We start from the raw sequence: 24332 nt of genomic DNA, 5'->3' as shown, positions 1-24332 counted from the left end.
ATGCCTGATAGAAACGTTCCTGTGTGTTGTATAACATGTGGTGAGTGCAGCGTCTTGGAGAATTCACATGGATAGATTTCTTTCTGTCGGGTCCCCTCCCTTGAGAACAGAAGTCAAACTGCGCCTCAGGTTTATAAGATGCACCGACCTCCTTCTCTCACTAACATGCTCTCTCTGGTCCTCCTGGGTTGTCTCCTCAAAGCTGCACCAGTCCCGCCTACAGCTACGTTTCTAATAAAACAGCGACTTCATGCATCTAAATGCTATGTTTTACACTGCAGCCACGGCTAGAGAAGTGTCTGATGTTTTTATTTTATGGGTTTAACAGCCATTTAGTTATTTATTTAACTGCCAAAATGTCCATCCAGACAACCTTGCCCCATCCAATCTGAGTAATATGTGTAAATGTTGTAATCTTTGTACAAACATGGGCATATTTAAAGTCTGACTAGTTAAATTGAGTCATAAAACACAAGGAAATGACTGATTAACCGTCTGGTGTTGGTTCCTGCTGTGACCTGTTTCAAGCATCGACACCTCGTGATTAGTGACAGTTCAATGTCTTTTTAGTAAATTAAACACTGTGTTCACACCACACTGAGGGCAAAGCAAGTCATGTCATGTATTTGATCATGTTCACCTCACTTCCTGCAGGTCCGTGGACCAGATCAACAGATTTGATTGGTGCAAGGAGCGTTTTCACACATAGACGACAAAGGTGAGTGTGAAATGTCTCCTTCAGAATAAGACACTGAAAAATGACAAAGCTTGGACCAAGTACAAGCAGTCCTAGATTTGCTACGATTTGAGGACTTGTTCTAAAAAAGACTGTACCTTCAGTGATGCTCTTAAACCGGAACATTTACCCCAGAAACTCCCAGTCGCCACAACATTTCACTGGACATAAATCATTCATATGTGGACGAGTATCAGTTTCTGAAAGGTATTTCCCCTGGGTGGTGCACTTAAAGGTTTGCAAGGAACAAACTCATGCATTCAGATCATAGACTGATCCGAAAAATGGGCGGAGAGGTGGATCTGGTGAGCTGAGGCGGGCCAAACCAAGCCTGGTTGCCGAAACTCTTACCTGTCAATCAAAACAGCCACAACCTTAATTATGCATAATTTAGGCCTTAATATAATCTCAATAAATTATTTATTTAAAGGTTCATCCTTTAAGTGAAATTAGCTATAGAAAGCTAAACCGTTTTTTATACCAGGCTGTTTATTTCTGCGGTAAAATTAGGCATTTTAACATGGGAGTCTATGGAGATTGACTCACTTTTGGAGGCAGACTCAAGTGGCCAGTCAAGGAACTGCAGCTTTTGCCACTTGTGCTTTTAAAAAAAATTTTTTTTTACCTTAATGTGGCTTGATCTATCCTGGTTGTTGCAGTAATGGTGACTTGTCAATCACAATGTTACTCTTGCCTAAAGCATGTCCTAATTTATAGTCTGTTTAACTCTAAATGGGACAATAATAACATGCTGCATTCAAGACGACTGGAAACTTGAAAATTCATTATGAGAATGTCTATTGAGCTAATAAATCAAGTGAAAAGTGGTGTAATTTTCTCATAGACTTATGTAAGATTATTTTTGCAGCAAGTCGAGTCGCCCCCTGCTGGCCATTAGATAAAATGCAGGTTTAAGGCACTTCCACACAAGTAGAAAAAGTGTGAATTCGCATTTAATCTGATTGTATTCTTATTTACTGATCATAAAGTTCTTATTCCTGATGTCCGGCAGAGGCAGTCAAACCTTTAATGGATGAATCTATTTGTTTATAGTTTCTATGTTTCCACTTATACTGATGAATGATGCATAGATGTTAAAATGTTCCACATTAGGGCCTTTCTGTTTATAGTGAAGTCAATACGTGTATTACCGAGAAGCTCGGGTTAAAGCTGTGGAAGAATTGATTCTGTTCATAAATAATAACTTAAGTCTGCAGCAGAGCATCATGTTTACATTTATCTTTATCTTCATGTCAGAGGCCATTAATCCCTGACTGTAACTGTGCATAGAGCCCAATGAGGCCGTGAGGTTATTTAAGTCCACACACATTCAGGTTGACTGAGGTCGGGCGCTGTGCATACAGCAGCTGACTGGCCTTCGTCACTCAGAGGGTCTAAATGACTGTCTGAACCAGGACTAACTGGATTAACCCTCCTCACAGAGAGGGGTGGCGGCTGGTGGAGGTCCAGTCTAGTTCTGTCGCCAAACCACCACGCATTGTTCTGCAGCTTTCTGCTTTTATGGTCAACAGACGACATAACATACAGTGATCTCTAGCAAGGTTATAATAGTTTTGGATTTTTCATTAGTTTTAGTTTTAATTTCGTTGTGAATTTTTCATTAGTTTTAGTTTTAATTTCGTTGTGAATTTTTGTTTTCATATTCAGTTAGTTTTAGTTTAGAGTGAGTTTTCTAGTTTTAGTTTAGTTTTTATGTCTTGAAAATGCTTAGTTTTAGTTTAGTTTTCATTAGTTTTAGTGTAAGTTTTAGTTTTTTGTAATGGGCTATACATTGGGTGCGAGATTCAAAGTGGTCATAATAAATTTTGCGTTTATTTCCTTTGGTTTATCCATCTCAGCCCCAATAAGGTTAACTCTTACAGTTCTGGGTGTTTTGAATTTTGGTTCGAGTGCAGACATCCAAGTCTCAGTAAACATATTTACCATGTGTTGCATGTTCAAAAAGAAACACTGAATTATGAATGAAAAAAGTTGACAAAAACAAGTTTTTGTTTGTTTTGTAACCACGCAATACAGTTTCAGTTAGTTATCGTTTTTTAAAAACTCTAGTTTTTATTTTTATTTCATTTAACGAAAATGTTTTTTCAATTCTAGTTTTCATTATTTCGTTAGTTTTTTTTAACTATAATAACCTTGATCTCTAGCAATCAGATTATAGATGTTAATTTGTAAATTCAAGTGTATAAAGTAGTAATGATTGGACTTATATTGTAGTCTATGTAAGGTCTCAAAATGTCAATAAAGCATGCAGAGGATTTAAAAAAATATGCTTTAGAAATGAAAAAATCAGACTCTTCAAGCTTTATTATCACAGTTTTCCCCCTTTAAGTCTGCATCAGTTGTTGTTGTTGTTGTTGTTTGTTTGCTGGCCACATGAGGGCAGAAAAAACACAACTCACATATTATTATATTAACCTTGTATTATTAACAGATTTACACACCCAACACATATGTTAGCAGCATTTATTACGAGTCCTGCTTGTGTCCACTTTATGAATATTATAATACCTTCACATTACACATCATTTGATCCATTGGTCATATAAATATATTAATTTGTTTCCTTTTAATGTTTTTAATTGGTCTCTAAAATTGCTGTGATATTAATGTGTAATTTCCATATCAAAATTCATTTTCTCATTTATTGGAAACATTCAATTATGCTCTGAATATCTCGGGCAGAGCAAAAAAGCAAAAAAATAAAAATAAAAATGAATCAAGTATTTTATCTTAATGTTCCATTCTCTCTATTAATTTCCCTCCTGGGTGAAGTTATCATCCATATATTTGAGCTATTGGCTCATTAAAAAACCTCTTACTCCAACAGAATGTGTTCCCCGCAGTGGCCCAGGAGGATGGAGCCCTGCAGTGCAGAAATGTTATTGATTTAGAATAGAAATGAGCTTTTTGTTTTATTTGCTCACAAAGGTTTTCATTTATAATTCAGTTGCCACAGTGTGTGTTGAAGTGCTGAAGCCAACATAAGCACCTCTTTGTAGTTTGAAGCTGGAGTTTAGGAAAAGATCGTGGTCAGAGAGATTAATGCTGGCTTTTTAATTCACCATAATAATAATAATAATCGTCCACAAACCATAACCAACATTTTATTTGTCACTTGTGGTCACCCATTGGTTTGTGGAATCTGTTTTGCACCCGGATTTTTCAGCTAAGTTGCACAGATGTGATTATTTAAAGAAGGCTGCTTTGTTAAACTTTATTCAAGAATATTTAACATTATTTTGTATTATTATACATTATACATACAATGCATTAGATTGTCTGCCACTTCAAGCAATAACTGAGGAAAAAACATATGTTAAATAAACCCAGCTGAATAAACAACAGGACTCTATGTTCTGCATCAGCCAATTGCTGAATATTTAAATAAAAATACATTTTAAAAAATACCTCACCCCATTTCTGAATCACCACAAGCATCATTTTCCGCATTATATGTTCTGCAAAAAAAGTTTCATAATGGTGCATATTGTAATATCAGCTGGTATTATTGGACAGTTGGGGTACTTTTGCTTGCATTAGATGGGGATAAAAATAGCTTTGGGCTGGTTGATGTAATTCTGGAAAATACTGCGTCATTTTATGGTCCCGAACACAAAAATATAGTAAACGTTGTTGTGTTCTTACACTCACAATATTGACTTATTTAATGTGAGAAATATTAGTTGCAAAGTACTTGTACTGTATGCTAATTTACTTAACTGGCTTGAAACTAGTGATCAAGACTATAAAGTCATTATGAGAATGTTTACTGAGGTAATAAATCAAGTGGGAAGTAGGATCATTTTCTCATAGACTTCTATACAATTTGACTTTTTGGAGTTGCCCCATGCTGGCCATTAGGAATAATGAAGGTTTGAAGTAATTCTACGTTGGATTCACTTTTAAGACCCAGAGGCTTTTTTATACTGTCTGTTTTTGACAAAAAAAAGTGTGAAAATTTGTTTGCAAATCAGAGTACAACATCTCATCTTCAAACAGGCGAATGACCAACACTGGAAGCTTTTTCTTCCTCTTTCAAATGGATTTCATAATGTGCATTTAACGAACCACAATGCCCTCTAAGAAAGATGTTACCAAGTCAAATACATGTAAGCAAGCACCCATTCTCATGAGTTACATAAGAGCTCTGGCTCACTGCATCAGTTTTTTACTTCAAAAGAAACTGAAAAACAAAGAAAGAGAGAGGATGGGGTTTATTCCTCCTCATTCATCTGTCAAGTTCTCTCTCTCTCCGTTAAAAAAGCTGAGCTAGCATTTGGTGTCAGCATGTTTAAGAGTGTGTGTGTGTGTGTGTGTGTGTGAGAGAGAGAAAGAGAGAGAGGATCAAATGTCCCCCCAGACAATAAGACGCCCTTATTTAAAACAACTGAGAGAGATGGAAAGAAGGAACAATCAAGGAGGGAAAGAGGTTGAGAGGCAGAATTTAAGAGTGTGTCTGTGTTTCTTTTCCTTCTCTGTGACTTTACATTGGACCAATATCTGGACTAACCTAATCCCACAGATATGAGAAATAATTTGACAGGAAGACAGTTGTTAACATTTAATCAAGTTTTTCCCCACACATTCCAAAGTACAAGTTCGGCCAAAATGCTGCCCTTTTATGTTTATTCTTAGGATTTTGAATCATTTTATTTTATTATAAGCGATGAATTAATGATGGAAAAACTGCTTTTTTTAGCAAACAAAAGTAATAAACTGGAGTTATCACCGTTATTCGCAGCTCTTAGATGAGTTACAACAGTGCTCGGCTCATTATTTACTCTGAATCAGGTTTTCTACGACCGTAAACACGTGATAACCTCTGAGTGTTTCTGTCTGAGCCCAGACAGCTGAAGATTAGTGGTTTCCTTGTGAAAACTTTGATTTTGAGACTTCACTTTGTTGATAAAACCTAAACATTAACAGCTGCTGGAGTATTTCACAAAGCATTGAAGTTGCCATTAATGGATTTAGTTTGTGTATTATTATTCTTTGTCTCACTTTATTATAATCACGCTCAAAGTTTTGGACAGTTTCCCTAACTTTGGAGCTGTGTTTAAAGATGCTACACTGTACAGAAATGAAGCCAAAGTATGTCGGAAACAGGAGCTGCCATCTTGGGAGTTTGGAGCCAAATTGATAGAAGCTAAATCCCAACCACCGGATGTTGAAGAGTTATTTTTCCTTTACAATCTTTGTCAAAAGCTTGACCAACTCCACTGTAGCACATCCTCCGAAAGATGGTCAGAGACTCGACTGACGTTTTTAACCCTTTATCAGGCGAAGAACTATATTTGGTAACTTCAGTGGATATCAAAATGGGGTTGAGAAAAAAGTTGCAAATTTACTAGATTAAAGTGGCAAATCTACAAGAAAAAAAGTTGCAGATTTACGAGATTTAAAGTGGTGAATCTGCGAGTAAAGTAGCTTTTTTCCCCACTTCTTTCTCATAAATCTGTGACTTTTTTTCCAAGCAGATTTGCTACTTTAAATCTCTTAAATCTGCAACTTTTTTTCTTGTAGACCTGCCACTTTAATCTAGTAAATTTGCAACTTTTTTCTCAAAATATTTTTTATTTTTTATTTTGGATACCCGCTGAAGTTACCAAATACGGTTCTTCGCCTGATAAAGGATTAATATTTATTGCTGTTCCAGCTAAATCGGCTCCGCAAACCAACGTGAGAACTAACAAACAGAGAAAACAAAACAATTATAAATAAACTTTCTATGATATTCTAATTTATTGAGATGCACCTGTATAGACAACTATCACTGAATTGCTTTAACATTGGAAAAAAAACTTAAAATGTGATTATTCTCAAGCAATTTTAGGAGTTACTCTTAAAGAAGGGTGTGTTTCTAAGCGGATTCACGGACATTTATATGCAACTTTGATTTTGTCAGGGTGTATAAGTCACAGCGGCCCTAAAAATATGTGCATCATGTCTGTGTTCAGATTTGTTATGAGCTACGAGTTATGACTTTGAGAAGGAGTATGAATTGTGACAAACACAACTTTCTATAACAATCTAAGCCTCTCGCTCTTTAAGTCTTTCTGCCACACACACACACACACACACACACACACTGACAGATACAGAAGTCTTCAGACTCTGTGCTTCACGCTGTCAGCGCTGTGTTTGCAGAGGTCACAAAGTCATTTGTGTTTCTCAAGTTTCTCAGCCACCTCTCTCCACTAACAGGCATGTCTCACCATAGTAAAGGCTGTGAACGTTCATTTGTTGCCCTGGCAACATCAGACTGTACGTATGCATTAAAGTTTCAGCAGCTCAGGACTCACATCTTGTGTCCTGTTTCAAATCACTGTTGACTTTCTCAATATTGAATCTTTGTCCAACTTGAACTCCCTAAAGTACACACAACCATCTTTCTACCCATGGAACCTTTAAATTCACCGTCACATTTTACTTTTACTTCTGTCGGCTGCATTAACGTTTCAAACATAATAAAAGTGGTGTTCATTTGTGAAGATTATCCTGCAGGAAAAAAAACATGCAAGTATCAGAAACGTGTGTTTGCAACAGAGCTTATTTTCTGCAATGATCTAAAATCCAATGCAAAAATCCCATAGGAGAATTCTCAATAGACCCTTTGGAGATGCAAAATTCTGGGTTGGACTACAAAAATACATAATTTAATTTGCTCTCTATATCACCAGTTTAGCACACATTATATAGTGCTTCTCATAATTACATGTTGGTCTATCCTGCTATTGTTGTATGCTGTTATCTGTGCTGTAGTGATGTCTGAATGAAGCTTCATAAACCATTAGTTGTATTTGTTGACCCCACTAGATGGCACACTTAAAAAGGGTTAAAGAAAAAATAAAAAAGGAATGGCACTTCAGTGTTTTTTAACCCTTCGTGGAACAGAAAGCACCATCTAGTGGGCTCAGAGAATAAAGTCAGAGGTTTATGAAGCTTAATTTGGCCATCACTGGTAATTAGTTGTTGATACAGTCATGGAAAAAAATATTAGACCATTGTTTTCTTCAATTTCTTAACATTTTAATGCCTGGTACAACTAAAGGTACATTTGTTTGGACAAATATAATGATAACAACAAAAAGAGTTTATTTTAAGAGCTGATATCTTGACATTTTACATGATTTTATTGCTAATAACCAAAATCATTATCAAGAAAACCATGAAAAATGGCTAGAAATAGGCTCTTAAAATAAACTCTTATGAGCTATTTTTGTTTATCATTATATTTGTCCAAACAAATGTACCTTTAGTTGTACCATTAAAATGGACAAGAAATCAAGCAGAAAACAAGGGTGGTCTAAAAAAAAATTTTCCATGGCTGTAGATTATCCATTCTGACTTCCTGTGTTTTTTTGGACGCTTTTGAACAAGGGACATCTTATTCTGCACAGCCAATCTAGACATATCCTTACTATTATTCTACATTTAGTGTTTTTGGGGAGTGGCACAGTTGGAATATATATTTTTTTAATGCTAAGAAGGGTGGTGTGAGTCAGATTTGTCTTGATCTCACGTTCTGCAGGTCTCCACAAAGATTCACTGAAACTCGAGACAAAAACATATATAAGATCCACAATCTACAGCCTCTCGCCCACCAGAGTGACTTCTAGTGCTGGTGTTCCTCAAAATTCAATCACATTTTTCATTAACCCCGGGGGGATCATCTCCCCCTTACACACACACACACACACACACACACACACACACCAAACACGCTTCTTGACGATGATAAACATGTTGGAAGTGATTTTTCCATCTGCCTTTCCTTCCCTCCACCATCTGCCATCGCCAGCAACTCTCAGAGCTTCGGCTCTGTTTGTGTCAGAAGAATAGTGCCCTCCTCCTTCTTCTTCTCTTTGGTCTCTGTGCTGCAGAGAAATCTCTCTTTTTCAGCAGCACCAGCGCTCCCAGCTGACCCCGACCCTTTGCTCTTCATGCATTGCGTAACCTGTTTGATGAAGCTGATTTTATTTAAAGGAATTTGCATCATTTAATCACAATATCACCTGCAAAACCAGATATTGATACGAGGTCCATTAGGCTCTACAGCAGCAGTGTGTAGGATTTAGTTGGTTTTATTGGCAGAAATGTAATATGAGTAATTAAATACAGGCAAATATGCTTGAAGTTGCCTCAAGTAGGAACTCCGACTTTGACTGGCGTTACATTGTACTCTCTTTAGTAGGTCAGAAATTTTCAAGTTGTCTGTAATGCAGCATGACATTCATAACTGTGTTTTCATCGGTGTATAAATACCTAAAACTAAGAATGATTTTCCTTAACTTCACATCAACATGAAGCTAACCCTGCAGGACCTCAACAAGCCTCTTGAGGGCTCCAAAACCTCATAGACCCCCATAGACCCCCATGTTAAAACGCCCAACTTTACAGCACAAATAAACATGTTGCCATTCTGATTCAATAAACACTTTTTGTCTCTTTAGTTAATTTTCCCCTTCAAGAAAACTGTAAAATGGGTGAATTTTTATATAACTCACCTGTTTGATTTGTTTTGAGGCTTAAAGTTATAAGCATAACTAAACACAAACCAATCAGAGAAGATGGTTTCTTTGGGATGGCAGCTTAAAGAGACAGCTAATATGAAGCGTTTCGGACAATAATCGAAAAATAATGTATTTTTTGATCATTAAAGTACGTAAACATGTTCTACTCATAGAAACCTAATACAAGTTTCAGTTCAGCTTTTTTATTTCAAACATGTGCGAGTAACACAACAAAGTAAACTCAAAAACAAACAAATCCAATGAGAATAATCAAAACAAAAATAGCAATAGTCAAAACAAAAGCTATAATGTGAACGCAACATGTCCGAAAAAGGAATAGGATGAAGCATATGCTAATTTAAACCTACCCCTTCTCCACTACTCAATTAACAATTTTGTTTTCCTAAACATACATATTTACATAATACATATTTACAAAAAAATTGAAAATAAATAGATTAAGTAAAGAAATACATAAATAATTTATCATTTATGAAAACACCCGATTGTTAAAGCCCTTTTACCTCGTGAAAACCATGTGTTTGTACTGCTTTTCTAAGTTTCGTTTGAATGTAACAATTTGCATAATAGCTTTAAACAAGATTATAAATAGGACAAGACAGGATTTTAAAGGAATAGTTCTGCATTTTTGGAAATGTGCTTGACCTTTAGACTTATATTACCAGTTTACATCGTGTAAAGTCTTGATACTAACCAGATCTAAAATCTTTGTGAGACACCTTTTCCATTCAAGCTCCTGCTGCGCCTCATTACCAGCTCAACAACAAACCAGTTCAAACCAACTGGTGGTTGATAATCCAGCCTTGAGTGGCAAAGAGGAACACATAAATATTTAGTGATTTTGTTCAATTTTTCCTTTCACACCCCAGCAGATGATAATGATACTTTTCACTCCTCAGCTTTAAAATACTGTTTTCAAGCCGAAAAGTCATGTAGCTATTTGTCTCCGTCTGTCAATCAGCTGCATGCAGCAGCGTCGTAGACTCGCGGGGCTGCTGAGGGATGAGATTAAATATAGTCTGTAAAAACTGCCTTTTATCTGATGTTTTGGTTTCCCTCAGTAGGGATACCCGTTTGTGTATATTTGATTGACAGTGTGGGTTCTTGAAATTTCAAGTCAGTATTTCACCACAAAAATGGTCTATTAATATTTGATGGGTGAAGAAAAGAGTCCCGCTGCCGTTTCTTAGTCTTTGTGGAGACAGATTTCATGTTTGAAGGGAAGTGGGAGAGCAGAAAAACATTGTAGAGCTACGATGCAGCGACCAGAGAGGAGGAAGTGACATTAAATCTGGTCATATCTCTCCCACACTCCAGAAGCAACTAATCTACAGCACTATAACACTGTAGCAGTGTGTAATGTGATGCTGTCAGTTTGGTAAATGGAAGTCAGATATCAGACACTTTAGATGAAAAAAAATTTTGGGAATCAGAGCTGAGAGGCTGTGGTGCTGTTTGTTCAGTGGACGAGTGGCGCCATCTACAGCCTGAGACATTAAACTGCACTTTGTCCCACAAAATAATAATCTGCACATGTTTAACTGGTTGAAAAAATAATGTTTAAAGTGTATTGGTAACTTCAAAGCAGCTTAAACGGTTCACCGTGTGTCCAGTTTCATGGCAGTTTAATGACTTGAACCTGTTTTTGTGCTTCTAAAGTACAATATTAACTAAGATGAGGTGCTTTTGTACGAGTTACTCCAAGTACTTTTCAGGTGACAACCAGACAATAAGGCAGATCAAATATTAACAGTAATGAAACTGATTTAAAGATATGTATTGTTAAACTTATGGTAAAAATTATTTAACTAATAAAAATATATGACGGCGTTAACAAAAAGACAGGCAGCTGCTACCGGGCCGTTGATTATCTGCCGTGTTGTTGTTACCGGAAGAAAGGGAAATGTTATGTAATGTAATTTTGGTAATTTTTGTTTTTGTGGTAATTTTGTGTCTTTTTTGGTCATTTTGTGTCTTTTTTTAATAATTTTGTGTCTTTATTTGGTAATTTTGTCTTTTTTTTTGTAATGTTGTGTATTTTTAAAATAATTTTGTGTTCTTTTTTTAGTAATTTCTAATGTTGTGTATTTTTTGGGTCATTTTGTGTCTTTTTTTGGTCATTTGTGTCTTTTTTTTGTCTGTCATTTTGTGTCTTTTTTTTTTAGTAATTTCATGTCTCTTTTTGGTCATTTTGATACTGTAATTTCTAATGTGTATTTTTTGGGTCATTTTGTGTATTTTTTTGGTCATTTGTGTCTTTTTTTAGTAATTTCGTGCCTCTTTTTGGTCATGTTGATACTGCCTCCAGCGGCCCCCAGGTAATTTGAGTTTGAGACCCCTGCTTTAGATACTTAAATGCTTCTATGCTTCGAGTGCTGTTTATTAGCACCATCTAGTGGCTGAATGGAGCAACAGCAGCAATATATAATTATTTTATGTTTTACTCACACACGTTATGCTCAATTCAAAAGTGTTTTGACATCAAAAGGGTGGAAAACAGCAACATATTTTAGCATCAAACCACATGGAAATATTCAAAAGCTTCCATTCATGTCAACATGAAGGATGCATGACAGTATGTGGGAGATGAATCTGTTTTTGTATGTAGGGAACATAAATGAGACCCTTGAGTGTCTTTCAGTAAACTGAACGTGAACCAAGACTCCACAATTAACTCTAATAAAAAGAAAACACACTGCTTTTATTTTTAAGGCGGGTCTAACACATTCTCACTGTAACGCCTTATTTGGTGTTTTATCAATTTACACTGAAAATTTACACTGAAAGTCTGTACCGGACTCTCTATGTGCTGCAATGTAAATAATCTAACTAACGGAACATTAATCCTCTGTTTTATCGACAATGTTTGTCGCTGAAAGTGGGGGGGACGGTTCAGGATCGCTTTGAATCTGGGGGGGACGTGTCCCCCGTCCCTAGTGCCATCTGCGCGCATGGCGCTAGGCACCTGTCGATCACAAATTAGCCCCGCCCCAAAGCAAACCCTACTTTATCATCAATTTTTCTCTAAATGAAATAATGAATAACTCAATAATTTACAACGCTGATTCAAAGAAAGTTGGATCGCCGGGGTCAAACGTAAAATAAATACAATGTGATGATTCAGAATTCAGTGTACGTTTACAAAGTTTATTAGATTGAACATTCAACATTCAACATATCGTCATATTGACCCTAATTTTCATTTTTCTTAAACATGTACAACATGAACATCATGCCGTATTGAAGAAGACTTGAAACTCATGATTGAGGCCATAAACTCATTAGGGATTTGTTTACTGAGGTAATAAATCAAGTGAGAAGTAGGGCCATTTTCTCATAAACTCCTATACAATTGGACTTCTTTTTGCAGCCAGTGCAGTCGCCCCCTGCTGGCTATTAGAGAGAATGCAGTGTAAGGCATTTTTTGCATTGGCTTCACTTTTCAGGCCGGTTAGAGTTGCTGCTTGGAGAAGTCAGAAGCTGTCCAACTCAGATTCACCCAGTTTGCAGCTTTTTTTTTTTGTTTAAAAAACTGCGAAATCATTGTGTGTGTGCAGAAAGCAAAAACTTGCTGTCCTGGTAAGGTCACGATGCTTGGTAATGGGTAATTAGGTGTTCACGGTCAACACGCTCACACACACAAAATCATTTAAAACATGCAAACATATTTTGCACGCATACATTCAGCAACTCAATAAAATAAAGTCACATAAAATGAAATGCAAAGATACTTACATACTTATAAACCACACACAATTTACACAATACATGCATTTTTAAATACACATACAGGCACACATACTCAGTGCCAAGTCAGGCAGTGTCCACGTTCTCATGACTCACACATTTGGGTTTATAAGTAACTGTGTGTACGCGCTTGCATTTGTGTGCCTCCACATATATGTCTGTGCACGAGATGCATGTGAGATCCAACAAGCTGCACGGTGTGTGCTCGCCCTGATTGGGTCGGTGACCTTTGGTTTACTCATCAATCCATGAACTCAACTAATAGAGTGAAACACTGAAAACAGGTTGAATAACAGAAAACTTGTAAAGTGGTGATCAAGACTCCTTTAGATCTTTTTTCAACATTGTTTTCCTAAAAACTTTTGCACTTGATTGAATAACACTGTTAGAACCACAGGTATTGATGAAATGATATTGTGGACAGAAAATATAATGCAAACCAACACAATCGCTGTTAAAAGCTATACTTTAGTGAAACCTATCATACTTCATTTTTGTTAGACATGTTTGTGGAGGAAGAGTAGATGTACCCACATCTGCTTTTTAAAGTTTTTCCTTAACTTTTTATTTGGGAAAACCATGTTAATCCTTTGGAGTTTGGGGCTATTTTGTCGGTTTTTGACTCCTTTTCATTCTGCCTGTATAAACCACTTAAAAATATTTACCATGACGTGTTGGTATCATTGTTTTCAGCACAACCTCACCTATATGACCTGATTATTATTTTAATTTTGACTTACTGGATCAACATTTTGAACACAAAAAACAAATTTTTTTTTACAAAAAACATACATAAAACACAAAAAAATACACAAAGAAAACACATAAAAAACTAAAAACACGCATAAAAACACGAAAAAATACACATAAAAACACATAAAAAACAAAAAAACACACATAAAAAACACATAAAAAACAAAAAACACACAAAAACACACCAAAAACATAGATTTTTTTTTACAAAACACACACAAAAACACACATTAAACACAAAATACCCACATAAACACACACACACACACACACACACACACAAACATATAAAAACACACAAAGAAATAACTAAAGATTGCATTAAAAATGCTGAATGCACAAAGCTAAATTAGAAAAATCTGTGCAAAAAAAAAGTAAAATCATGATACTACACTTGGTCGAGGTGTTTTTTTTTTTTTTTTATACCTTTGCTGAAAAAAGGTTAATGCATTAAATTGGACAAGGAAACTTGGAAAGTTGTGCTCCGGCGCTTTTGTGGACTCCAGAGGGTTAAATAAAATTTTAATCATAGCAGCGTGGTTTTTACATACTTTAAAATATGTCTGGAGGGGGTTTAACTGAAACGAAGATCAGCCTGGGTCAAAGTCTTGTGTTTTATAGGACCTGTCTGACCTATGTGGACTTTGTTGTTCTTTCTACTCCAAATCATCTCTAGTGTGTTAACCACTATGGCCACTAGAGGGCCGCCTAACTGGAAACGCAAATACGGGTTGCTTCAAGCTGCTGAATAAATGGCATGTTGCCCTACACATGTAATTTGAGACTACATTTGTAGGCTAGCCTCGTGGAAAACTTGTGAATGTGGATTGTGAAACGGAGTCCTTGTATTTCCACAACTGTCTATGTGATCTATTGCATGTGTTCCACCGAAGCCACTCTGCCAACTAACAAAGCTCCAGGGAAGTTAAAGTTATATAAATTGTAGTTTGCCCAGCCCAACCTGCAGGGCCTCAGGTAGCTACGGCTTGGTTGATGCATAATGTCTTTGGTGTTTTCATGAAGGGGCGTGCTATTGCTTGACTTTTAGTCAGTTATGGGAAACCAGGTGGAGTTGTGGTAAACTGAGTAGATTCGGCCACCAATGCCAAATACCAAAGTTATTGTTTTGATATAGCCTAACGTTGTTTTGTTTTGTTTTTTTTCCATTTTTTTTTAAATGTATTTTTATTTATCTATTTTAACATAAAAGTCAGATTAACTCTATGGAGTTTTGGGCTGTTTTGTCCATTTTCGAATCCTTTTCGTGTCTTTGTGAGTCATTTTGTGTCTTTTTTGACATTCTGTTTTCTCATTTTGTGTCTTTTATGGTCTTTTTGTGTCTTTTTTTTAGTCATTTTGTGAATTTTTTTGGGTCATTTTGTGTCTTTTTTTGGTCATTTAGTGTCTTTTTTAGTCCTTTAGTCCATAAAATGTGATTTTGAATCCTTTTTTTAAACTTTCAAAGCACTATCATGCTCAATAAAGCTGTTTCCCCCTGTTTCCAGTCTTTATGCTAAGCTAGGCTAACCAGCTGCTGACTTAAGTGGTCTAAATCAGAATTCTCTGCAGGAAAGCAAATATTCCCCAAAATGTAAAAACAATCCATTTATTCATGTTAGTAGGCAGATGCACTGCAGCTGAATTTTACACCTGGTGAAGTGATGAGCACCCTATATATTATTTTTTAAATGTTGAAGAATTGTTTGCGCTGTTGGAAGAGCAGTCTAAGTCTAAAGTCCACACTTTACAATCATGTGACAAATTTTAGTTCATCAGAACTTCATTGTTTGAGTTGATGCTGTGTTTACTTAGTAATAAGAGCTCAACCGGACTACCTGTCGTGCCGACACCTGCTGCCACTCCCCTCTATTACTTCCTGTACTGCCCTGCTCTCAGCTAAATGTTGCCTTGTTTTGTTTTGTTTTTGCTTTCTAGAGTTCAATCTGATCAAAATTACACATTGAGTATTTAACTCTAAATGTAAAAAAATATATACAATAATAATGTCTTATTGTCAGTCATTCACTGGTAGGTCTATTCATATTTTAAAAATGCACTCCCTTAATATTTATCCCTAAAATACCATAACATTTGCCTAATAATATCCATAAAGTGAGATTATGCTAACATATGATATATCTTTTCTTTGTGAATGAATGTAGATTGTTCTCAATTTAATAGTTTTATTATTGGTAAAGGGAGATGACTTTTTAATAAATTACTTTTTCAAACTTTCTATATTTGAAATAAGTTTATAGTAGACTAATACATAAATATGGATGGATACATTGTTAGTTTTTTTCGCATAAGTTATTGTTTGGTTGTTATTGTTTTCATATTTTTTAAATTGTTTGTTTTCTACTCTTTTTTTTCTTCTGGTTTTCTTCAGTTCTTCGTTTTATTTGTTTACTTTTTAGAACTACTTGTGCATATTATATAATTATTATTATTTAAATGTGTGAGGGGAAAAAAGAACAAAATACAAAGTTATGGTTTTGTTGTTATTGTTTTAATATTGTTTTATTACTATTATTAGTTTTCTACTTTTTTTCTTCAGTTTTTTCTCCAGTTCTTTATTTTGTTTGTTGAATTTTTAGAAGCAGTTGTGCATATTTTATATCTATATCTATTTATATTTATTTACATTATTATTATTATTTAAATAAAGTATATATATATTTTTTATTTTTTTTAAGTTATTGTTTTGATATAGCCTACCGTTTTTTTGTTTTGGTGTTTTTTTTTTTTCATTTTCTATTTATTTTTATTTATTTATTTTAAAATAAAAGTCAGATTACCATCTACCACTTGCCTGCACATCATCCACCTCTTCCCGCCCTCGCCCAGGTAATGATGATGATGATGATGATGATGCTGCTGTGGGCGGAGGCTCCCGCTCCGGTTAATAGGCTGAGGACCCTACCGGCTCCCAACCAGTCCGGAACTCTAACCAGTCTGTCAGTAAACTTTCCCACAGCGGAGACGGACTGGGAGCCGGGACGGAGGACACCAGCGTGCAGCACGTAAGTCTCGTGTCACTTTACTACTTTAGATATCGCGGTAGAAATAAAATCAGGCGAGTTTTGTGTCGTGCTGTATTTCATTGATAAGAGTTGCAGTGGTGGAAGAAGCGCTTAAATGTTTTCACAAGTTAAAGTGGTAATAACAAACTGTAAACTGTTACATGTAAAGGTGCTGCATTCAAAGTCTCAGTGACAGTTTTTGCATTAAACTTATAGTTTAAAAGTACTCATTATGCAGAATCATGTATATTATATAGCTGGATTATAGTGATTCATGCACTTTATTGCAGATGGTACAGGTGCACATTTTAATTGTAATCCTTAATAATAACAATAATAATAATATATCATAATGTATTAGTTGAATCATGTTTTGTATTAATTAATAATCTAAATCTGCAAAGTGTGTAGTTACTAATGTACAACCTTGTAAAGCCAGCAGCCACATACTCTATAAGAATATACATGAATATTCAAATCTCACTTGCAGTGCTTCATAAACTAATATTAGGTTGCTTATAGAAGTTACAGTTATCATATTTTTTACCATATTTTTCTGTATGAAATAGCTGTAGATTTTATACAAAATATAGAGATATCAAACCTTTTATTATACTTTAAGTTTAAGCACAAAATGTCTCTTTGAGGTATAAAATAGAAAATAAATCTGAATTAATTAAAATTAATGAACACAAAAAATTAAACCTATAACTGAATCGATCAGTTACAGGTTATATTTTGAATGAGAATGAGAATAAGAATATATGTTATCGTGTCCTATAAATTGCTGCAACACTCTCTCTTACAAAAGTTTACAGGGATAGTCAAACCAAGCTTATTTTATAAAATTTGAAGGGAAGATGCAGTTCAGCACTCTAGATCGGTAGTTATTTAAAAACTGCTGTGTTCCTGGTTTGAAGGCTCACCCACTTGAACCTGAGCAGAGGTGTAATAAGTGGAAACACCTATGGGTGGGGAGTTTTTAGGTTCCTTCAGAGGACTCGTGTATAAACCATGTGGACTGAAAGTATGTTGAGATACTGTAGCAGTGGCGGCCTTTGTTTCATGGTAAAAAAAAATCCTTGCAGCTCCAAACCTGTTTGACAGATCTAATAATGACTAATATAACTCCATAAGACTGGGACCTCAGATGCCTTAAAGCTAAATGACAAACCCCTGAGCCTCTGGTTATCCAACATTTCCCTCAAGAAGCCTGTTAGCCTTGTACTTATTTCTTGTAAATCAATATTGACTGTACTGTAAGTAGCATCATGAGTAAACCCTGCACGTGGAAGGACTAATTTCTTCTCGCTGCCTGCACGGAGCTAAAATAAAGCAAATGAAGCTGTGTGGGGTGGGAAGATTTTCCAAAAGAATTGCAAGCATTCATGCAGTTAACCCCAGTTGTCCTCCACGCTCTGCTCAGAAACAAACACAAACACCAGGCTGGATGCAGGACCCGCATACTACAGTCCTGTATCAAGGCTAGTGAAAACAGAAAACACAGCTAGTTATTACTAGAGAGCTGCTGAGATGTGACCTATAAATATCATGCTGCAGGGTTACACTATGGCACGTGTGCATTGTCTGTGTCAGGGCTTTTCAGAGTTGGTGTCTGATATTTTTTACTTTGCATTGATAAGATTTGATTGTTAATCACTGAATTAATGCCCTCATTAACCCTCTGGAGTCATGACTTGTTTGTGACATCACAACGTAAAAATTAAGCAGCTGAGTCGTCAACTTCCCTCTGAAGTGCTGGCTTGAAACAAAAAAATCTGATTTTATGTTGGGTTTTTGGGGGTTTTAAATGTTGATCCATTCAGTAAAAGTGGAAAAAATAATTATGAGGTTATATAGGTGAGGTTGTGCAGATTTCCATCCATATGTATCACGAATATAATTCAAATTTTTGAAAAAGGCAACAGCTGAAAATGCAATGCATGCACATTCAGTCATCTTCTTTTTCCACCACTGACTATAATATTATATACATCTAGTATGAACGACTTCATTATTATGCAAACTTCCTTCTGCAAACTGGAGGAGTGAGTCCAAGCGATTGGGTTTTTTTGACCCTTTTGTTCCTGTTGAACTGCTTTGTCGGTCTCAAAGTGCAGCCTGGCAGAAAGGGTTAAGTGCCGACTACTCCACTGCCCTCAGACAGCTGTTTGTCATTCCCAAGCAGTGTGGAAGGGCCACAGCGATGAGGAAACAGTTTGCTTTATGAAAGGCTCTGCTGTGCAGGTGCATCGGAAAGACGACACAGGAAAGAAAAGAAACATGTGTTTTTGTGTGTTTAAACAGCTTGCGGTGGTCTTGATATAACAAGGGGTTGCATTAGACTTTTCTTTTCGGGATAATTTTACTTCAGGGATATTTATGAACATGAAACTTAAGGTCAAAGAAACGAACAGAGCGGGACTTAAGATCACCAAGGGCCAGACAGATGTCAGCTTTTTTGAGGATGATACTGATTTTAATGGGGGGAAAAGTCAATAGTCCCACAGCTTATTGCCTTTTAAATTTGAGTGTTTCTGTTATAATGTGTCAAACTTGGTTACAGAATGGGCTAATGTTGTTTATACATTTGTGTTTTTTTGCAGGATCCTCCCAAGCTGCCAACCCACAACCTGCATTGATTCCCAAAGCTGAGGTTCACGACGAAAGAAGAATTATCTCATACTTCTACTTGATAACTTCTTTATTCTGTATATATAACAATGTGCAGATTACTGTATTTCATGCTTTTCCTGCTAAACTGAAACAGTTTGAAGCCCTGAAACCAGATTAAAAGTTAGCTGTGGAGTTGGATTTTAGTGTTATTTTTATTGTATCTGCACTTAAATGTTTATATCCAACACCTGGAACAAAACCAGCATTTAGTTCTGTTGTGTTAAAGAGCTACAAAAGTGCTCAACCATGGCAGCTGCAATCATGGAAGTGGCAGACATCACTGTTGTGGTGATCTACTTCATCGTGGTGCTAGCAATCGGTTTCTTTGCCATGTATAAATCCAATAAGAGCACCGTGAGCGGCTACTTCCTCGCCGGTCGCTCCATGAACTGGGCGGCTGTCGGAGCCTCTCTGTTCGTCAGCAACATCGGAAGCGAGCATTTTATAGGACTTGCTGGATCCGGTGCTGCTAGTGGCTTAAGCGTGGCTGCGTGGGAATTAAACGCTCTGTTATTGCTGCAGTTGTTAGGCTGGATATTTATCCCTGTGTACATCCAGTCTGGAGTCTACACCATGCCAGAATACCTGTCCAAGCGGTTCGGCGGAAAACGGCTTAAAGTGTATTTTGCGGCGTTATCTCTCGTCCTGTACATCTTCACCAAGCTGTCCGTGGATCTCTATTCCGGCGCCTTGTTCATCCAGGAATCCTTAGGGTGGAACCTCTACCTGTCAATCATCCTCCTAATCACCATGACGGCTTTGTTGACAGTCACAGGAGGTTTGGTCGCCGTTATCTACACCGATACAGTTCAGGCGTTCCTCATGATCGCCGGAGCACTCTGCCTCACCGGCATCAGCCTCTTCAAAGTGGGAGGACTTGAAGGTTTCTATCCATTTCCATTGAAGTTACACCATTAATACCAATTAGTGTGATCTGTATATGATAGTATTTGCTAAACCATGTCCTTGTCATTGTCATTTTAAGGGGTCAAGGCTAAATACATGCAGGCATCTCCGAACATCACTGCCATCTTGCTGTCTTCACCCAACTTGACGTATTCTGAATCCTGCCACCTGCACCTCCACCCCAAGCCAAATGCTCTGAAGATGCTTCGAGGCCCGAGGGATCCAGATCTGCCTTGGCCCGGTTTTTTACTGGGCCAGACTCCTGCATCCATTTGGTACTTGTCTAAGTCTTTTTAGGTAGACAAACTGGATCGGTTCAGTCTAATGCTTATGCTGTATTTGTGTGTGGCCTTGCCTCTTGAACCTTGATTTACCACTATGCTGTAGAGCAGTGGTTCCCAACCTTTTTCTTGAGGGACCCACATTTTTTACCATTGTAAACCTTGGCGACCCCCCAATTGTCCATTGCTTCTACGAAGCCGAACTCAATGTGACTTTCATGGTACCCTCTTTTTCTTTTTGAGATATTCAGCATTTTCGTCTCCCTGACGCTTCGCCATTTTTCCATTAGCTCTCTGTTTCTGTTGCTAGGTGAGGTTACGCTAGGTGAGGTTACCGCTAGGTGAGGTTACCGCTAGGAGAGGTTGCCGCTAGGGGAGGTTGCCGCTAGGGGAGGTTGCCGCAAGGGGAGGTTACCGCTAGGTGAGGTTACCTGTGTATACTGCGGGAGGGATGTTACACATGTCCTTATTCTCGCGATATAGCCTTTATTTTTAAACTTTTCTATAGTGATTTTTCTATATAAATAAATGAATAAACGTTTAATGTAGCCCTTATTTAGTTGTTTTTGTCCCACTAATGAATTGAATGCTGACTCATCTATATTTAACACATTAGATTTATTACATCCCTTAAAATCAAGAGGGCTTCGCGACCCCCCATGGATCTTTGGCGTCCCCCTGGGGGGTCAGGCCCCCCCTGTTGGGAATCACTGCTGTAGAGGACGAACCTATTTCTAAGCGTCCTCTCTGTGTGTTCCAGGTACTGGTGTGCAGATCAAGTGATTGTACAGCGTGTCCTGGCAGCGAAGAATATCGGCCACGCCAAAGGTTCTACTCTCATGGCGGGCTTTCTGAAAATCCTCCCCATGTTCATCATTGTCATCCCAGGTAGAGTCATGAATTAATCTTCTGAGCGTCTTTAACATCCTGGCTCACTGGATAGCTGATATATATTTGTCCTCATTGTTTCCAGGGATGATTTCCAGGATCTTCTTTGCTGACGAGTTGGCGTGCATCAGCCCTGAGCACTGCATCGAAGTGTGCGGCTCTGCGTCCGGCTGCAGCAACGTGGCTTACCCGCGGCTCGTCATGTCCGTGATGCCCGTCGGACTCCGAGGCCTCATGATGGCGGTCATGATCGCGGCTCTGATGAGCGACTTGGACTCCATCTTCAACTCGGCGAGCACCATATTCACGCTGGACATCTACAAGATGCTACGAAAGCAGGCGTCCTCCCGGGAGCTGCTGATAGTCGGCAAGTTGTTTGTGGTCTTCATGGTGGTCATCAGCATCGCCTGGGTGCCCGTCATCATCGAGATGCAAGGAGGCCAGATGTTCTATTACATCCAAGAAGTTACAGATTACCTGACTCCGCCCATAGCTGCTCTCTTCCTGCTCGCCGTGCTGTGGCGTCGCTGCAACGAGACAGGAGCCTTCTGGGGCGGCTCGGTAGGGTTCACCCTTGGTGCACTGCGTCTGATTTTGGCGTTGGTTTACCGCGAGCCTCACTGCGATCAGCCTGACGAGCGGCCATCGTTCATCAAAGATGTCCACTTCATGTATGTGGCAGCCATCTTGTTTTGGGTGTCGGCTTTGGTGATGGTTGTTGTGAGTCTCTGCACTCCTCCACCCAGAGAAGAACAAGTCAGAACCACCACTCTGTGGGGGATAAACAAAAGAAAGAGACTAAAACAGCAAGAAAAAGACCAAGCTGGAGAAGATTTCAATGCTTTGAAGCCTCTAAACCTTGCAATGCTCAATGGAAACGGCAAAGAAAAGTGCCAAGGCGTTGAGTCCAATCATGAAAATACTCAACCAAGCAACGGTCACCCTATAACAGCCAGTGACACAGAAACGCATCTTCAAAGCCAGAATGGTTGCCACTCATTGATCTCAGACCCTAAAATGGTAGAAGAGGGAGAAGGGAGAGGAGCAGAGGAAGGTTGCCTTGGAGGAGGAGAGGAAGGTGGGACATGTATGAAGGTCCTCAAGTGTTTCTGTGGCTCCCACGAGGAGCCGTCCAAAGCTCAGGTCATCACCGTCCAGGAGCAGGAAAAGATCATGGACGAGCTTCTTCATGAACCTCGACGAACCAAAATCATCCTAAACTTAGGACTTGCGGTGATTTGTTCTGTCGGGATCTTTCTCTTCATCTATTTCTCTGTCTAGGCTTGTAAAGTACAAACAGGACTGGTTTGCAGGTGAGATTCAGTTTAGGCTGCAATCTAAATCTATTTTTATCTGTTTTTTCTTCCTACAAAATTGGATCAAGAACCCCAAATAGATTTGAAATATGCTCAAGATAATGCTGAGGAACCAACTCTTGAAAAGTTTTTTTTACAAAGAAATTTGTATTTGTTGTATATTATGAAATGTATTTTTGCACTGTACTTATAATTGGTGGTAACTGTCATGGGTTTAATATGTCGTTGACATGAGTCACATAACTTGGACTTGTGTCACAAATTTAGTATGACTTGATCAAATCAGCAAGACCAGGTTCTGGGGGATGATGAGACAAGTTAGTTAAAAAACTGCATGATGGAAACATTGTGGATGAAAGAGAGTCTCTTCTTCTGTTTATTGGCAGTTGACAAACAGATTAAAGGTGTATTACTGCTGCACTCTCAGTCTGATCTTGTTAATAATCGTAACACGATATGCACTAGTGCTCATCAAAAAGTCAAAAAGTGATGTTAAAAATAAGCATTTAATGAGATCTTTTTGTTGTTTTTGTAAAAAATAATTTTCTACAACTTTAATAGAACTTGTGTCCTCCACATAAACGGTTTAAAATCTTTATGAATGTAAATTATGTTGTTTTTATTAATTTGTAAGAGCTGATGCTAACCCTGATCTCAGATGTGAAGGAGAGCAACTCCTCCTCCTGGACTGATCATCTGACAATTACAATTGAATTCTGAAGAAACTGATTAAATTGAAGATAACTTCAGTGGTATTTATCATTGTTACTGTTGTGAGGATTTTCATTAAAGCTTCATTTGCTATAAAGTTCTTGTTGAAATTCATTTTGGGGCCGAGATATCAATACATATCATACAACTACATATCATAAAAGAAATATGAAATGATGGAAGCCTCCCGAAGCAAACTGGTTGTTCAGGTTTACTTCAGGGCCTCGTTTTAGGTTAATAAACTGCACGGCATGCAACTCATTGGTTTCTGATCTTAAAGTGTTAGAAGAGGGAGAAGTGGGGGTTGGGGCGGAGGCAGAGGAAGGTGAGACATGTATGAAAGTTGTAGAGTGTTTCTGTGGCTGAGTTTGAGTTTATTTAACCCTTTGGAGTCTTTTATTTTGTCAATTTTTTACATTTTTTTTACATTTTTTACCATACTTTTCATTCTGCCATTTGGAGAGAAAAAACATGCATATTTAACATTGTTATCATACTTATTTTTTTTCCACAATCTCATTAATGTAACCTGATAAATATTTTTTCACTTTGACTTACGAGATCAACATTTCGAACCCAAATGAAACCAAAAAACAACAAACATTAAAAAATTAGTCTGAAGATGATGTTTTTAATGAGTTTAAAATGTTGCAAATGTGTTTACAGGTTGCAAATATAACGCGTCCATGCTTTCACTGACTCAAGAGGATTAAAACAGGGACAATACATATTGATGAACA

General features: G+C 37.4%; 1 protein-coding gene across 1 annotated transcript; it reads left to right on the top strand.

Annotated features, from left to right (window-relative positions):
• Positions 1–652: 652 nt before the first annotated feature.
• LOC131963151 (sodium/myo-inositol cotransporter-like) lies at positions 653–23728 on the top strand. Its single transcript, XM_059328305.1, has 6 exons — positions 653–718; positions 16639–16814; positions 19421–20373; positions 20476–20671; positions 21438–21565; positions 21651–23728. The coding sequence occupies exons 3-6, from the start codon at positions 19737–19739 to the stop codon at positions 22844–22846; spliced, it is 2157 nt and encodes a 718-aa protein (XP_059184288.1). The 5' UTR covers positions 653–718; positions 16639–16814; positions 19421–19736; the 3' UTR covers positions 22847–23728.
• The last annotated feature ends 604 nt before the right edge of the window (positions 23729–24332 follow it).

This window comes from Centropristis striata, chromosome 24 (genome assembly GCF_030273125.1).
Source record: "Centropristis striata isolate RG_2023a ecotype Rhode Island chromosome 24, C.striata_1.0, whole genome shotgun sequence".
Lineage (NCBI taxonomy): Eukaryota > Metazoa > Chordata > Actinopteri > Perciformes > Serranidae > Centropristis > Centropristis striata.
This window is presented reverse-complemented; position numbering and strand designations above follow the sequence as displayed.